Source organism: Sciurus vulgaris, assembly GCF_902686455.1.
Source record: "Sciurus vulgaris genome assembly, chromosome: 6".
In the NCBI taxonomy this organism is placed as follows: Eukaryota; Metazoa; Chordata; class Mammalia; order Rodentia; family Sciuridae; genus Sciurus; species Sciurus vulgaris.
In genome coordinates this window covers 91085517-91103693 of record NC_136466.1, presented here as the reverse complement: position 1 = coordinate 91103693, position 18177 = coordinate 91085517, and the positions used below count along the sequence as shown (strand labels likewise).

General features: G+C 32.0%; 1 protein-coding gene across 6 annotated transcripts in view; it reads right to left on the bottom strand.

The window, feature by feature from the left end:
* Window positions 1-18177, bottom strand: part of SKIC3 (SKI3 subunit of superkiller complex) — a 101014-nt gene that overhangs the window by 62961 nt on the left and 19876 nt on the right. For all 6 annotated transcript variants that reach the window (XM_079146007.1, XM_079146004.1, XM_079146005.1 and 3 more), the window contains 12 exons: window positions 17747-17845; window positions 17526-17634; window positions 11912-12052; window positions 10921-11022; window positions 9929-10068; window positions 7337-7423; window positions 7135-7238; window positions 6531-6657; window positions 5734-5913; window positions 5284-5408; window positions 4137-4390; window positions 2741-2843 (listed from right to left, as the gene is read on the bottom strand). In XM_079146007.1, coding sequence (XP_079002133.1) covers window positions 2741-2843; window positions 4137-4390; window positions 5284-5408; window positions 5734-5913; window positions 6531-6657; window positions 7135-7238; window positions 7337-7423; window positions 9929-10068; window positions 10921-11022; window positions 11912-12052; window positions 17526-17634; window positions 17747-17845 — 1571 coding nt within the window. The remainder of the gene's footprint in view (window positions 1-2740; window positions 2844-4136; window positions 4391-5283; window positions 5409-5733; window positions 5914-6530; window positions 6658-7134; window positions 7239-7336; window positions 7424-9928; window positions 10069-10920; window positions 11023-11911; window positions 12053-17525; window positions 17635-17746; window positions 17846-18177) is intronic.

Genomic DNA, 18177 nt, shown 5'->3' with positions numbered 1-18177 from the left:
CTTTCCATCAAGTAAGAAGAGATAAAGGAAGAACAGGAATGAAGAATTTATTAATTTAAGTACCAAAAATTATACAGAGTTATTCAATACCCTTCACCATTTTTTGTTAGAAATAGCAGGAATCAAATAAAAAATTTTTTCAGGACCACTTTTTTTTTTTTTTTAAACTATATGCCTTGACTTTAATGCAGTGCTAAGGATTAAACCTAGTGCCTCACACATGCTAGGCAAGTGCTCTGCCATTGAGCTACAGCTCTAGCCCAGGACCAGTTTACTTTTAGTATTAAATTTTTGAAAATATGTACTTTTTAAAAATTTAAGCAATGATCAAAGTAACACCCATATAGTTGACTGTTATAATCTCATGTTTTTGCTTTTAGACCATCTCCCAAAAGGAAAAATAATATAAATGTATCAAATATATTTGGTAATCCAAAGGATTTTCATTCTGAGACCAAAAATAACAAAAATTTAAACACAAAAATGTTGAGATCCACATTTACAGAAGCAAGAAAGAACAGACTAAATAGATCAGTTCAAAATGTAATTAGAGGGGCTGGGGTTGTGGCTCAGTAGGAGAGCACTTGCCTGGCTTGTGTGATGCCCTGAGTTCAATCCTCAGCACCACACATAAATAAATAAATTAAATAAAGGCCTATCCACAACTAAAAGAAATATTAAAAAACAAAAAAGGAAGGGGCTGGCCCTTAAAAAATGTAAACAGAAAAATTAATTACAGAGATTGAGGGTGCTTCTTTTTAGAATGAGAAAAACCAGAGCTACATATTTCTCTTCATTTTTGTCAAGATTGTATAACTAAAACACAGCAATTTCATTTAAGCCATGTCTCCAAAATCAGCTATCACAAACTGCTATATCACCAGCAGATGGACAAGCAGATGGAACGTTTTTCATAGTCTTTTCTACTAAAGAAGTGCAGCCAAAAATCATTTTCCAATGTCTTCCCGAGAAATATTAATTACTGCAGTCATGACTGAAAACCCACAGTGAGAATCACAAGGAAGGACACTATTTCAAGTTATTCAAATATCTTAGCCAAATTTCTAACACTGACAGCATTAATGGAGAAAAACTAGAAAGAAAAAGAAAAATTTAACAGGCAATTTTAACTGCCTGAATTCTTATGTCCTTAAGTTTAATAAAAACAACACATCTGTAAAATACAATAATTCCTACCACTCTTACATCATAATTGTGGTAATATGAACTCCTGTTAAATACAGAAGTAAATATAATTTGAAGACCATTATTTTAAATATTTTATAATACTTTATAATTAGGTGAGTACTATATGTTATCCAGAATAAAACTTCCTCAAAGAAGTTCACCAAAGCAGTACTTGTAGCTAAAGTACTGTCACCCCAAAATTCACATCTACTTTCAATACTAGTTCAAACAAAGCCAATTAAAAACATTAAACAATCACTTCACATTAACTTTGAGAAAAACTATATTATGTTGAGACTTGAAAAACAGCACTAAAAATCTGTGAGAGGAAAAAGATTGGATATCAAATAAGCAGGAAACAGGAGAAGGCAACTTTGAAAAATAGAAAGACCAAAGAAAGATGTTTTAAGTGCAAAAAAAATTCAATTTAAACATTAAAAAAATTTCAATTTGGGGCTGGGATTGTAGCTCAGTGGTAGAGTGCTTGCCTAACATGTGTGAAGCACTGGGTTCAATCCTCATTTTCACATGAAAATAAATAAATAAGGGCTGGGGCAGTAGCTCGGTGGTAAAGCACTTGCCTCACACATGTGAGGCACTGGGTTCAATCCTCAGCACCACACAAAAATAAATACATTTTTAAAAGATATTGTGTTCATTTACAACTAAAATAATTTTAAATAAATTAATTAAATAAAGGTATTATGTCCATCTACAACTAAAAAAATACTTAAGAAATTTTCAATTCAAAAGTCTATGGACTTTATTTATTTATTTATTTATTTATTTATTTATTTATTTATTTATTTTTGAGATGGGGTCTCCCTATGTTGTCCAGACTCCCTATAAGGGCGGGCTTAACCTCCTCAGTAGCTGGAACTGCAGGTGCACATTACCATGACCAGCATAACTTGTGGATTTTTTAAAGTAATCTATCATAAATAACACTTCTAATGAATTTAAATGAATGAACTATTGAATTTATACTGCCATAAAATACCTTATTATTAGACACACTACTATTTTCTTAGTTTGTTTCCAGAAATAATTAGATTGCTTATTTTTCCTTACTTTCCGACTCACCAAAGCCTAAAAAGAGGTCCTTACCACTGAGCAAAGATTTATCAGGGTTTTAAACCTCACTTGTTTATTTAAAAAGGAAAAGGAAATGGGGAAAAATACATATAATGGACTCCAGGCTCCAGTGTGTAAAGCACACTGTGCACCTGAAGCCCCATTTCCCAATCGGTTTCAATTAGACATAATCAATTACCTCATCTCATGAAAGACCACTAACACATGGTGTGGCATTCTTTACTCCTTCCTATTCTTTCCTGAGTATCCAGCATGCTAGCCACTATGAAGACTATAAGAAATTGTGTTCTTCAAGAGCAAAATATAATATATATGCTATAAATTTAATTGGCTAGTCTTCTTTATGTTTTATATTCTGAATAAATGCTATATCTAACAGAAGAAAAATAAAATTATTTTCTAAATCTGGCTTTATTACAATATGAAGAAAATAAACATAATAAATAATAATACTAACCAAGTAAAATATTCCAGGGCTTTTTCTATGTAGTCTACAGCTTTTCCATCAAGATAATCGACTAGAGCCGCTCTTGCCATCATGAGATAGCATTCGCCCAAACCTAAAATCAAGTAAGTCTAAAGTTGTCATTAAAATATATAATACAAACACTTAAAATGAACTTCAAATAAATGTATTATTGTTATTTTAAAGTCACTTTCCAACAAACAAAACTTTATTATATTTTATAAAATTATCTTCAAGCATGAACTTGCATACATATAGTAAAGAATTCAAACATCAGTGTCCTGTTGGAGTAAACATGCAGTAAAGAAGTAAACATGCACTAAAAAATGACCTGTGAAACCTATGAATTTCTTTGACTTTGAATAAGTTATTTTCCTCTCAAAACCTCAGTTTAAAAAATGGAGATATTATATAAATCTTATTCTCTACCATATGACTATTTAACTGTTGTGAAATATGATTTGATCTTTTGATATTAAAATTGGTATAGCAAACTATAAGGATTAAATGAAACAGTAATTTCCTAACATGCCTAGTACACATTTCATAATTGTGAACCCTCCTTCTCGAGGAGTTTTACAAAATTTTTTTAAAAAATTATTTTAAAGAGATTTTCAGTCCTAAGTTGTATGTTACTCAAAACTAACACTACTTGGGATTTAAACTTCAATTGCTTATTTATAAAGGAAAGGAAATGGAGGGAAGTATATATAATGAGCTCCAGGCTTTTTTTTAATGGTAATATATAATCATAAAAAACATATATGTTGAGGCTAGGGAGATAGCTCAGTCGGTAGAGTGCTTGCCTTGCAAGCACAAGGCCCTGGGTTCGATCCCTAGCACCGCCCCCCCCCCCCAAAAAAAAAAAAAAAAAATATATATATATATATATAGATGGTAGTGTTTTTCCTTACATGACCAAAAAAATTTGCTAGAAAGGAATAGATGTCTATGGAGGAACTGAAATTAACCTAGATAATTATAAAATGATGCAATGTCTCTATAGTTGAAAAAAAATTTAATGAGCTTCTATAACTTACAAAATAAAAGGTATTGAGATATCCTCTAGATACAACAAATTAATTATCAAAATATAAGAATATGGAAACAAACTTGTTTTAGAGATCCATTTTTAAGTCTAAAAGCTATCATGCTATTTACCTAAAAGTTACATCTCTGTCATATTATTATTTGCTATTATGCAACAAAATTTGATCTTTTTATATTCAAATCTATATAAGTTACACTACAAGAAGTTCATATCAGATGTGTGCTACTGACTACAGAAAATTTTTTGAACTTATTCAATACATTTACATAGGAAATTTACTCAGGATTTTATATTTCAGTATCATAAAAGTTAAAGGATCTATTAAAAAGAAATTACCTTTCAAAGCAGGTACATAATCTTCTTTCTTTTTAATAATCAGCTGGTATTGAGCTATGGCCTCCTTATACTTGCCTAGGATTTGTTGTATTGCTGCAACCTTAAACACACTGTATGTGGACTCTGGGTTGAGCTCACTGGCTTTTGTGAAGGACTTCAAGGCTGTTGTATAGCCACCTCTGCTTAAGTATGCCTCTCCTAATGACTCCCAACAATTGAAGTCCTTTGGGTCTGCCCTTAATGCTGCCTGTAAGCTAAAATTTTAAGAAACAGTAAGATAACTAAAAAGAATAGAACTATTTTCACATCTGAAAGGAAAAATGTTAGATAAAGAATTCAACTGAATCACAAATATCCATTGATCCTTCTATTTATAAAAGTGCTTTTGAAAGCAGGTATACTTATTCCTTTTATAACTTGAATTTTTTTAATACTAAGAAATGTTATTAAAATTTAGAATGAATAAGAACAAAGTATTCTTTTTGAAGTGTAATGATCAGACATTCTTTTTCTTGATGAACTGGAAGAACTCCAATTTTCTATGATAACAGAACAGGTGGACATCTCAATTTGCCTCATCCTTCTACTAAATAGAGATATCATAACTGAAATACAGGAATAAGAGGCATGTTGTATACTTCTGATCAAATTACATTTTTATGGAAAGTTTAAAAATGCTTATGTTCTAGATATTGATATAAATCAGAAGTTCATTTCGATTTGATTATATTTGATTTACCCTGAAGTACAGTTCAAACCAAATGACTAATATTGAACATATTTGAGCTGTTTGAAATGCCCTTTTAGTTGCAAAATGTCTCCCTTGCCAAAAACAGTGAATATCAGTGGAAGAACAAAATAACAACAAAGATCTTTCTCTCAGTTTTTTATTATTACTGAAATTTCTATTGAGACACTACTTGTAAATGATACTGTTAAGATCTTCACTAGACTGGCTACCTCAACAACTGTACATAATCATAACTTTTCCAATTCTACTGCCATATGGACAATATGCATCAATCAACCATAAATTTTTCTATTTCTTCTCTCAAAATACAACCCGGTAAGGTCATTTGGATATAAATGAAATTTACTTTATGGAACCATTATGCTATCTACACATTAACATAGTAAGGTGCCTTACTCAGCCACTGCTTGTGAATGTTGACCAGCTTTCAAATAGTATAGTCCTCGCCGAAGCCAGGCCCATTTTGCCGTTCCAGCACTTGCCTTTTGAGTTACTGTTGTTAGGATAGCTAAGGCAGCTTCCTAATAAAAAAAAATTACTGTTAGCCATACTGAATATCATAAAGATAAAGAATACCTATGTAAAGTACACAAACATATTTTCATTTCCCACTTATTTTTTTAAACTTACATTGGTATATACCAAACTAGTTTCAATAATAAGTTGTGAGGGACTTAATATCTGTCAATGAAAAGAAAATTAGCCCATTTATAAATGGAGGAAGAAATCCATTGTTTCTAAAAAGAATAATAAAAACTAATGATAACTTTCAAATATACATATGTATAAAAATATTTGCATTCATATACTCAGGACAAAAAAAGCTGAAGTGGCTATTAGTCATACCATATCTTCAAGCTCCACACTTAAGTCAACTGCTGCAGCTCCAGATTCCACATCAGTGTCATCTAACTCAAAAGCTTTTCTGTAACATCCACGAGCTCGGTTTTTATCTCCCACTACATCTTTGTAATAATGTCCTAAATAGCAGAAAACTTTGCCCATGTATGTATCCAGTCTTGCAGCCTTTTAAATAAATAGAGACAACAAAATTTTAAAGGTTCTTTTGCATGATTATCTTTAAAAACACAAAGGACAAATCAAGTATACACGTTAAAAGAAAAAAATAAAAAATTTTATTAATTATTCAAAACTATGTCAAAACATCTTTTAATGTATGGTTTAAAAGAAACGGGAAATCTGGCCCTGTCTGCTTACAGAAATTAAACAGAAGAGTAAATTATTATTTCTTTGGTAAAAGAAATGTGAAATTAGAGTTACTGTTAAATTAACCAGCTCTTATGAGTCAAGATAAGAATGTAAGATTTATAGATGTTAAACATTAAAAAAAAATCTGGACTGAAGTGCCAACAAAATTACAGTGGAAATTACCCAAAAACAGTATTGTTTTTCAAAGGTAATTATGCCTCATTTTCTATAACATATTTCTGAAAGTAACATTTAAACCTTTGTTTTAGTTTTCTCCCTGGAAACCCACAAAACATTTTCACAAAACCTTACTGTGAGAAATGATATACAAAAAATGGTTGAGTAATTTTAAATACCTAACTTACATGATTCCCGTTTATGATTTTAGAAAAAAACCACTTAAACTAAGAATTGAAGAGTAAAACCTTTTTTACCTTCAGAAAGTGGGTAAGAGCCTTTGTTTTATCTTTTCTGGTTTCCTCACCCATGAACCAATATGTTACCCCAAGCTGGTAATGATATTCAGCAACTTCAGCATCTCTTTCAAGTGCTCTCTGAAAACTAAGTCATGGAAGGGGAATGAAAAGGAATATTAAAATAAATTTTTAAAAATTTACAGATAAATATATAAAATAAAGGAGACTTTTGCTTGGGTAGAAAAATCAAAGATTGAGTGACTCAAAGGTACCAAATTAGAAATAAGTCATTACTTTAGGATTTAGATTATAATGAGGAAAAAAAAATGATTTGTGCTTGAAGAGGAGGAGCTTAAAGGAGCAGTGACCTTTTACAACTACCACATGCTAAGTGTTCAGAGTGTATAACAAACACTACATTTATTTACTGAACATTATGATCAACTATCCAAACCCACTGAAGAATTTATAGTTACTGTACTACAATTGAACTACATTTCTTAAAAATACTATGATTTAAACCCTTCAAAGATCCAAATTATACAAAATTGGATCTTTAAGCCCACTTTGAATTTTTGAGAAATACAATAGACTAGATCTATGAGCAACTGTTTATCCTTACCATTTTTCTGCTTGCAGATAGTCCTTTTTTGTAAAATGAATCAATGCCTCAAGGGCATGAACTTCAGCTAGGTCAGGGTAAGAAGAGAGAAGGTCTTCCATAATCTATAAAGCAGATACCTGTCAATTCCATATCCATATAAAAATGACTTTTACCTTTTAAAAAATGCTTAGATTGAATTAAAAAAAAAAAAAAAACTAACCTTTGTAGCTTCATCTAGTAAACCTTTGTTCAGATAAGCCAAGCTTTTGAGAACCAAAAGTCCTGGGATATTATTTGCATCAGAAACCTAGAAAATAATTGTAAATAACTGCTATAAATCTCCTACAACAAAACTGCAGCAATATTTGCTTTAATTAAAGAAAGATCATAGAGGAATAAAGACACAGAAGTCCTACTTTATGTCACTATTAACACTTTGATTATTTGTAATCATTTTATGAAGGAAATTTTCAAATACATAATAAAAAAGTTAGACTAGTTAATAAACCCATATGTGCTCTTCACCCAGTAACAAAATTGTGAACTTAAAGGCAATCTTTTTTCGTCTACACATTCAATCACTTTACCTGCTAAGATGATTCTATAACAAATCTCAGAAAACTTTTCATCTGATACTTCACTAGTTATATCTAAAAGATCTACCCATTTTTAAGTGACATAACCACATTATTATCATGCCTAAATAAAACCAAACATGCATCCTTAAAATTATCAAATTTCCCAATTGCCTTATAAAATATTTGAGTAATATTCCTGTTTTAATCAAAATCCAATAAACATATTTCGATTGACTGATAGATCTCCTAAGTCTCTCTTAATCCACAGGGCTACCCTCCATCTCTTTTCCTTTGAACTTATAATTTAACTGATGAAAATATGGACTATTTATCACAGTTTCTCAGTCTGGATTTTGCTGAATGTATTCTCATGTTATTTAACATGCTCCTTGCCCCTGTATTTTAGTAGTTAGGTCTAGAAGAAGCTTGATCTGATTCCAGGATGATATTCTGTAAGAATACTTCATGTGTGCTTGCATTTGGCTGTGTCTGGCTGGCCAGACACATCTTTCTGTGATGTTATTAGCCATTGATCCTTAATGCCTAGATCCACTCATTCATTAGGGGTTGCAAAATGGTGATTTTCTTTTCCATCATTCCTTCTTTCTTTATTACATGAATACTTTAAAGAGAATCTCTCCCCTTCTCATTATCTGCTTATCCTGAGGAAAAGTTCATATAGGAAAGGGAAGATAAATGCTTTCTTTCCAGTGGGGACCTTAACTTCCTCCAAAGATAATATTTCTTGAGGCTGTTGATTTTTTTTTTTTGTATCATGCACAAATGAATTTAAACATATTTGATGAGCTTCATTCCACCCCAGTTACTCATGCCTTCTTTAGCCAATAAGAATCTTCTTATGTTGGCTCCTGATTTCTTCTGACATGACCCTATTATGTTTCCTTGTTTTCTAGTATGACAAATGTTCTGTGCCCTTCTTATACCTTTTCTGTCTCAGACCTGGACTCTTCTAGTTTGTTAAGAAACTTTTGTTTTTTTGTGAAAAAAATTTGAAAAGATCTATTTTATAACTCATTCACACAAAACATATAAAAAATAAGATACATATTTTAGATATGTATAAACATATGTATAAACATATAAAGATAAAAACATACAAAAAAATAAGATACTAGTTTTTTTTTTTTTTTTCTTTTTTTGCATTACTAGGGAATAAACCCAGGGGTGCACTACCACCAAGCTATACCCTCAGCCCTTTTTATTTCTTATTTTGAGATAGAGTCTCCATAAATTGTTAAGGCTTGCCTCCAACTTGCAATCCTCCTGCCTCAGCCTCCCAAATTGCTGGGATTATAGATATGCCCCACCATACCCAGATAAAATATTAGTTCTTAAAGGATACTGACAATTGCTATAATTTTAAAGAAATACTATGAAATACAAATCTCCTTAAAATATACAAAGCAATAATTTTTTTAAAAAAATTAAAACCTTTCAATGTAGTCAGTGATGTGATTTTAATTTTAGACAAAAAATAGCCTTTATCTTACAAACTCTTTAAGGTACAATGTTGTGATAATTCATAATTTACCTATTGTCTTTTTGCTAGGGAATTTCAAATTGCTTTAACCAAAAACATTACAAAATCAGTTTCCTTCTTAAAAATCAATCTTTCACCAGGGGTGTTGGCACACACCTATAATCCCAGCAGCTTGGGAGGTGGAGGCAGGAAGATCTTGAGTTCAAAGTCAGCCTTAGCAAAAGCGTGGCACTAAGTGACTCCAGTGAAACCCTGTTTTAAATTAAAAAAAAAAAAAAAAAAAAATACGAAATAGGGCTGGGGATGTGTCTCAAGTGCCCCTGAGTTTGATCCCAGTATCCAAATAAATAAATAAATAAATCTTTCTTTGACAGAAACTAACATTATTATCTTGTCAATGATCTATAAAACAATTTTTGGAGAAAACAATTTAGAATCACAAATTTAAAATAATCTAGTAATAATAACCTTAGAGAACAAAAAAAAAGGGAGAATAACAGTTAAAACTAAAGAAGGAAACTACTTCACATTAAAAGCACTGTTAAGTACTTAACTAAGAAGCAAACAACTAACTTTGGGAGTTTTCAAGTGTGTGAATGTTTTGCCAAAGTGTAGATATGTGAATTCATACCTCTAACTCAAAATGTGTGTTAAATATTTGGTAAAGAGAGAGAGTTGTTACCTAGTTGGTTGGAACTAATTAAAGTTTAAGGGAAAAATCTGATAAGACTACCTGATCCAGAGAACAAATTGCTTCCTCTGAAGATTCATAATCTGAGAGTTTAATCAAAGCTTCTGCTTTCAAACGAAGACAAAGGTTCTTCTGATAAAGACTGCTTCCAGACACACCAAGATTATCTATGTTCTTCAGAGCTGACAAAATTAAGGACATTTGGATGAAGATAACCATATCACTTCACTTTTTTTTTTTTTGCTTTTACATAACAAATTGCATATATAATAAATCTAACTTTCTAAAGCAATATACAAGCAGAATAATTCAAAGGTAAATAAAAATTCTTCCTTGAACTCTTTATAGAAAGATCTGACTTTAAAACACAACACATATAAATTTAAAACCTCTATCTTCATATAACATATAATAAAGCTGAAGATGCTGAGGCACAACAATGGCTATCTATATCTATTACATAATAAAGGTTAGCCCTTAACCAAAGCATCTGTAACACACAGCAAATTAAGAATACTGGACAGATAAATTAAAAAAGAAAAAAAAGAATACTGGATAGAGAAAAATGAATTAAGACTAGAGCTGAGTGACTGTTTTTCAACTACAGAAGCAAGGCTATTAGCCAAGTCAGGAACAGAGAATCACCCTTTATGATTTCCTATTCCCATACCTCATCTCACAATACAGAAAGTCTCCAAGATGCCCAAGACTTCCCTTATCCATACCAGGAAAATTAAGAATTCATAAAGGTCCTGAACACATATAATACCAAAAACTTCCTTGTGATAAAGACAGAGTACCTTCACTCAAACCTAAATAAGTCAAAATTCCAAATACGGGAAACCTTAATAAGTATTCATTGCCAGTTTAAAAATAAACTAGTAGGTATGCATGCATTTTTGGCATTTATTTAATTCCTTAGTAAAACTGAAATTAGTAATTTTTAAAACTTTCACTATCTTTCTCCTTTAAGATGAAAAACACAAACAGCGTTGGCCACCCTTATGTGAAAACCCAAAAGATGTCAAGAATACCTTGATTGCATGCAAAAACAGCTTCCTTAAGTCTATGCATTTTGATTTGAGCTTCAGACAGATGATACCATCCAGTTGTGCAGAGAGGGCTTTCCTTTAGCCCTAAAATTAAAAACAAAAAATAATAAAATCCAGGTTTCCATGACTACTCAGATGAATGGCACCACTATCTACTCTCTATATTAGACTCTTCCCCTCTTCTTTTATTTCTCATCTAATCAGTCACAAACCACACTGAGTCAATGCCCCTAACCATTTTTCTCCACATATTTTTCCTCCATCTCTACCACCACCACTTCAGATCACATCTTCTTTATCCCAGGTCACTGCAAGTGTCTGACATTCATTCCTATGTATTCTGTATACCACAGTCACAATATTTCTAAAAAAATCAGATAATGAAATTCACCTCCTTAAAGCCTTTCTCTGATTCCCTGCTGCCCTCAGGATAGTGTGCAAACTCTTTAACAAGAGTTTACTTGTTACTTGTGTAACTTGGAGGTTGTTACACTCCAACCTTACTTCCTTCCCCTTTCTGCATCCATACTCATTCTTAAATCTTGCTGAACTACCTGCAGTTCCATGAATGAGTTTTTCCTCTTACCTCAGGTTATCTCACAGATTCATCTCTTGACTTAAAATGTTTCTCCTATCCTCTTCATCTAAATCTTGTTTATATTATTCAGTCAGACCTCAGCTTGAATGACAGCTTATCCAGAAGCATCATACCTGATAAATCTAAGCTGAAGCTTTCCTAAAACTACCCCATTTTATTATGTGAACACTGAGACCCTAAAAATTTAACTAACTTTTCCAAGGTCTTGATATTACTGAGTGGAAGAGTTGGAATTCAAACCTAAGAAGACTCTAGGATACATAGGTACATTTTTTTCCATCCATCTTAGATATTTCTTTAAAGCAAGGCTACAAGATTAATGCCTACTGACTCACAATTACAATTCATGTCACGTGATATACTCTATACATTTACCTTCTGTTAGATTCTTAACAGCATCTTCATACTTTTTGTCTTGTAATGCTCTAATGCCTAAGCCAATGAGGCCTGGACCACTTTTTGAATTCATTTCCACTAGCTTACAACAATACTGCTGTCCCTCATCAGTAAGATTTCCTGGAATTAAAAGAAAAAAGTCTTTAGTGTACATATACCAAGTATCTAAGTACCAAATCCTATATTCTTAAATCTCAAAAGTCACCTTAAACATACCTTACCACATCCTAATTCTAGGAATTCAAAACTTAAGAAAACCAGCAAATACAAAAATATTAATATTTCATAAAGAAAACTATACTTTCATCTTCTTAAATACTGGAGTAGAAACCACTTTATCCATAGACACTGAACCTAAAGTCATACTAAAGGGTTTCAAACAAAACACCTATTGCTACTAGCTAGTATGCGAAATTTCAGAGCATAAAGCTTGCCAAGTCTCTCTTTCCTATTCCTTAAATGAAGGAACTCTTGTCAAGGAGGATATCTTCATCAATCTTCTCTGTGGGCAACAGTGAACTGATAAAAACATGACAGATTCAGTGGAATTTTCCAGCATCCTAAAATCAAAAGACCATGGGCTACTCAACTGAACACTGAACAAAACCTTAGTCAAAGACGTAGTATTCTGTTTACAAATTCAGTAGTACCTTTCCACATTTTTCTAAAACTATCTTTTTTCTATGTAATAATTAAGTTTATGTAATAATCATTCAATGCCTACATTTATTTTAAAATTTACTTTGGTAAAATAATTTAGTTTAGAAAATATTATGTATTTTGTTTTATTTCCATTTTCTCCAATCTCAATCAGTATCAGGACTGTCATTTCCAGAATAGCACATACACAAAAAAACAAAAATGTGATTTCCATCTTTAGAATTAATGGTAAATAGCATTCACCATATTAACAAATTGTTCTATCACATAGGAAAGTTCTTAAAATAATAAAGACAGACTATAAAAGCAATAAATATAGGGAGCAAATAGAAACAATTTATCTGCAAAAAAGTACCTGATGCTTTAATATCTATGTAGAACATATGCCCCTAAATCATATATGGAATCACTATTTCTGTCACAGATTTCAAAGGTAAATTCTTTGCATAATACCACTTAGTTTATAAATTCCAAATTTTAAAAAACCAGACACACACCGAGTAATCTGGAATACATTATGTAATGATTTTTAAGTCCAAATTAGCACCAAAAATAGAATTCATAATGGCTGAAGAATTAAAATTTTAGAACTATTTGGCAAAATAAGAAAACAAACTGGAGATGGGCACAATGGAGTGTGCCTGTAATCCCAGAGGCTCAGGAGGCTGAGGCAGGAGGACAGGATGTTCAAAGCCTGTCTCAGCAACTTAGCAAGGTACTTAGCAACTCAGAAAGACCCTGTATCTAATAAAATATTTTAAAAGGGCTGGGTATGTGGCTCAGTGGTTAAGCGTCCCTAGGTTTAATCCCCAGTACCAAAAAGAAAAAGAAAAAAGAAAACAAATTGGAAGAAATACAAGTTTGATTAGTAAGTTGGTAAAAAAGACATAAGCTTGGTATTATTTTGCTTCTAGACAAGAATTTCCTCCTCTCAATATGTTCTTCTTATTGCTTCCATAAACAGGAACTCCCATGGACAGACATGCCTAGCTCCATGCCCTCTATATCCTGCTCAGCAAGGCAGTGACTTTTTCCTTTCTATCCAGTGGTTTTGCCTAAACTAGATACTGTCTATACCAAGCATCAGAATTACCTGAAGGACATGTTAAAATAGAACATGCTGAGGCCCACTCCTAAAGTTCCTGATTCATTTGGTCTGGTGAAAGGCATTTCTAACAAGTACTCAGGTGCCATTGATCTAGAGATCATAATTTTAAGAGCCATGAGTCTAGAATATTTGCTAATGTCATATAACACCTTTATTATTAGTTTTATAACAGATATGCCCTACTTTTGTTGTCTCTGTAACTAAATGGGAATTTCTAGAGGGTAGAGACTAGCATAGTTTCATATATGTTATATACTCATTAAATATGATGATCCTTTAAAAATACCATCATGAATTGATGTTCAAAAAGACTTGTTTGTTAACAGGTAATAAATGAGAATTACTAGAGAAACCATTCTAAAAAAAGAAAAACATAGCTATAAAATTTTATATTTGATTTCTACTTGAGTCAAAACTCATACTCCACAGAAACATAATTCATGACAGACTACATTTGCAACATAAACTGCCTATATTACAGAAAACACCACAGATGAAAAGAGGAAAAGTCAATCATGCATCTCTCCTCTGATCATCTAGGATACCCAAAACTGCACATGGGTAAACAAAGTGTGGGCAGATAGTTTCCAAAAGGCAGAGATAAACAGGAACAACTTTTAAAATAGGGTAAACCTTCTTAACATATTCCCTTTGCTAATGCCTGGAAGCACAATTATAGAAACAAAATGAGATTTCAGGAAACTATGTTCATGTTTAACTCTTGATAACATATTCTTTATATATAACCAAGTGGCATTGAAAGAAATTATCTATAATGTTTTCAAAAACTAGCAACAATAATAACAACAATAATGATTCTGGGGGAGATAAGGAATATTCCAGCTATTCCAGCTTCAGTCCTTGATCCTATTCTTTTCCATACTAATTCTTGTTGAGAATTCTAGCTAAATAAATATGTTTGGAGAGAATACAAAAAAAAAGAGAGAAAATAGATATAATTGTTTTAAAATAGCAAATAATTTAACATATGTACTATTTTTAACATTTAGAGGATTTGAAGGTTTTATGTATATATCTAAAACATTACTTTTTAAAAAACTATAAACAGAAGGAAGATCAGTAAAATTGAGGAAGGGGAGCAGGGGAGGAAGGAAAGGAGAGGAAAAAATGAAGTACCGGGGACTGAAGTAGAGCAAATTATATTCCATGTGTGTATAATTATGTCAAAATGAACTCCAATTTTATGTATAATTATACTGCACTAATAAAACCATTTCAAAAAACAGTTTAACAGTATTATTTTTATTTCTCCAAAAGGCAAGCCAGACTTAAGGCTGATGAATACTAAACTCCAAGAGTAAATAAAGGGTGTTCTGAAGGTTGGATGCTATGGGTAATACCTACAGAATTCTGTTTCCTGAAGATTACTTAAAAAAAAAAAAAAAAAAAAAAAAAGGTAGAATGACATAACAAGGAAATTGATCATACAGACTTTTTCTTTTAAATAAACCTGGTTAGAGAGAGGGAAAAAAATTGTACATAAAAGTATGTACAATTTGATGGCATTCATTTCTTTATGTTCATCTGAATTTTCTAATATTTCTAGAGCACAAAATCTTAGAGACTCTTTTCTGCTTGTATTTGAATTTGAAGAACCAAGGTTGTCATCCTCTCCCATTTCAGCAACAAAACAAAATTAATCAAAAAAGGTCATTTAGCATGAAAAAACATTTCAATAGATGACAACTCTGAAAGCTATTAGCCACTTGTCATATGAAGTTTTACAAAGTGACTCATTTTAAAAATGAATCTTCAAGTCTCAACATGCAGAGTAAGACAAAGGAGAATGAAATATATTTGTTTCCAGTGGAAGATAACCCAATGATTAACTGCTGTGAAGCAGCAAATTCTGTAGATATTGAAGTACTCTGGGGGGAAGAAGGGCCAGAAAATTAGAGACTTAGAGATTTTCAAGTTATTAATTTTCATAATACAGAATACAGAAAGTTTGATTTACAGGAGCAATAAAAAGAAAAAAAGAAATCAGCAGCATGCCTTCCTATTGCCCTGCATTAACTATTAAACTTTCACCCCCAGAAAAATGCTTTATCTTAGAATTCACTAAACGTGCTATTCCAAAAATTCTTGCAACCAACAGTTCAGTAGGGAAAGAATCTCCCTTGATTTTGCCATATGTATAAATATTTACCTATTCACTCTTCTCTGCCATGATATAGACCTGTTTCTTTCAATTCTGCAAAATATTTATTCCCAAATCCAATTTAAGAAATTTTTTTCACTTAAACTAATACTCTTTCTAATCAATAAGCATAATCCCTTCACTCTCTCTCATGGAGCATTCTGTCAGCTACTGAATTCATATGCAAAACTGTAGGCTATTTGTTAATTCTATTTCTTCTATTATTTTGCAGGCTCTCTAGAATATAAGGCCCATGTTTACCTAACAAATCCCCATTAAAAGCACATTTATAATTATTGAGAAACCATTCAATCGGTCTTCAAAAAAGAAATTTCAAAGTATTCACTTGTACCATTTGGCACGAAAGCAGGCCAAGAATATGGGAATAGTACAAACTACTAATGGCTCAATGAGACTGGAGAGAAAGAGTGACCACCAGTCATTTATTTCTCCATAGCAACTATAACAGCAGAAAGATGAGTGGAGGGATGGGTCCCAAAGGTCATACAATAAAGACAATCATTCCACTTACCTTTAGAACACATTAGGTCTTATGTTAAAATGTGAAAAAACAGGGTGATTAAGTTTCCTAGCAGAGGAAAAATAAACACAAAAATCCATACATATGATCCTTGTGCTGACAGTCTCTTAGTGTACCTCATCCTCTTTGGCTTCAATATAGCATTTATAATGTTCAGTAGCCCTTTCCTCTTAAATGCTCCTGCCAGGTAACACTACTCTGATTTTTCTCCTATCCCTCTAAAAATTTATTATCCCCTTCACAAAATGCTTCCTCCTCATCTTAAGTGTAGCAAGTTAAATTCCTGAGTTATTTTCCTTCTTAAACCTGCTAACTAACCACTTCTTCCTATTTTTCTTCACCATTGTAATCTAAGTTCCACTTCAATTGCTTTAAAAAGACAGTCTTAATAATTAGGTATTTTAATTATAAAATCAGTTGCTTAGTCTGTCATGACAGACCTTAGTAATCTCCTTTCTCAACTGCTCTTTCCTTCTGTTTTTCTTCCCATCAGGGTCCCCCTCTGTTCTCTTCCTCTCTTTCTTTTCTCCTCCTCCCTTTCCCTTCAAACCAGGTGGCATTGCCAAATTCAGTCTTTTTGCCCTTTAGTTCTCTCTGATGTCATCTACTCCATTTCACTTTTACTTACAAGCAAGATTTTTCCAACCTATGGGTCTAGCTTTGTTATTGATCTCACATCTCTCACTAACTTACCTTTCACACAAACCATCATTCCATACTGGGCCAACTTTTCAGGAAAATTGAAAGTTAAAATTGATTTTTCCTCTTTTGACTCTAAGAATCACTTTCATTTTTTTAATTCATGGGTTCCTTTCTATGACCCCTTTCGTGCTCCTAGTTCATTCATTACGATTATCAATCTACTTGCTCTGGTTTATGTTCTATAAAATCTATTCTGTATACCATGTTAGTTTTAAGCCCTTGTACTTCATCAATTTACTCACAAGGTACTAAAAAGTACTCTTCCAAGTCTACTATGGTATTTCCTTCCTTTCATGTCTAGAAACACAGAAACTGTATCTTACACATGGTAAGCACTAAAAACATTTGTTTTTTGATAGCAACATCACTCCCACACAATCACATATTTCTCAGACATACAATATAACAAAGAAGAAATTACCTGATTCAATTAAATGTAAACAAAGCACTTCTAATGGATACTGTATGGTGGGGTAGATGTTTATCATTCCTTCACAGGCCTTCTTCAACCTAGCAGTCTCATGTGGAAACTTGAAAATACAAAAGCAAAATAAACTAAAATCCAATAGTAGTAAAATGCATTTGTGAACACTTTCCTGATTAGAAATAAAACTCACTTTAAGATTTTAAAAAGTTACTTACTTTGGATAAACACTGAATGAAATGCCTATACAGTACTTGGTGATCTTCACTAGGAATCTTATCTGACAAGCCCAGAGCATTCTCAAATGCAGTTAAAAGCTGAAACAAAAAACAGTTGAATGTATAAGACTCCCTTATACAAACTTCAACTTCAAGTAACTGCAAATGTATCTTATTGTCTGGCTTTGGCAATTTCAACAAGAGGGAAAAACGAAAGTACATAAAAGTTTTAGAATGTATTCTAACTCCAACCAGTCAGCAGGCTGAACTGAACTAATAAACAATAATTATAAATTAACATTTTTATTAAATTAATAAAACATTCTTCCATTCGTTTCTGTCTCCTACAAAGTAGCCAACCAGAGAAGTCTTACGTTCTAGTATAACTATTACTGTTCATATCATTTTGAAATCATCTCTTCTGAAATCAT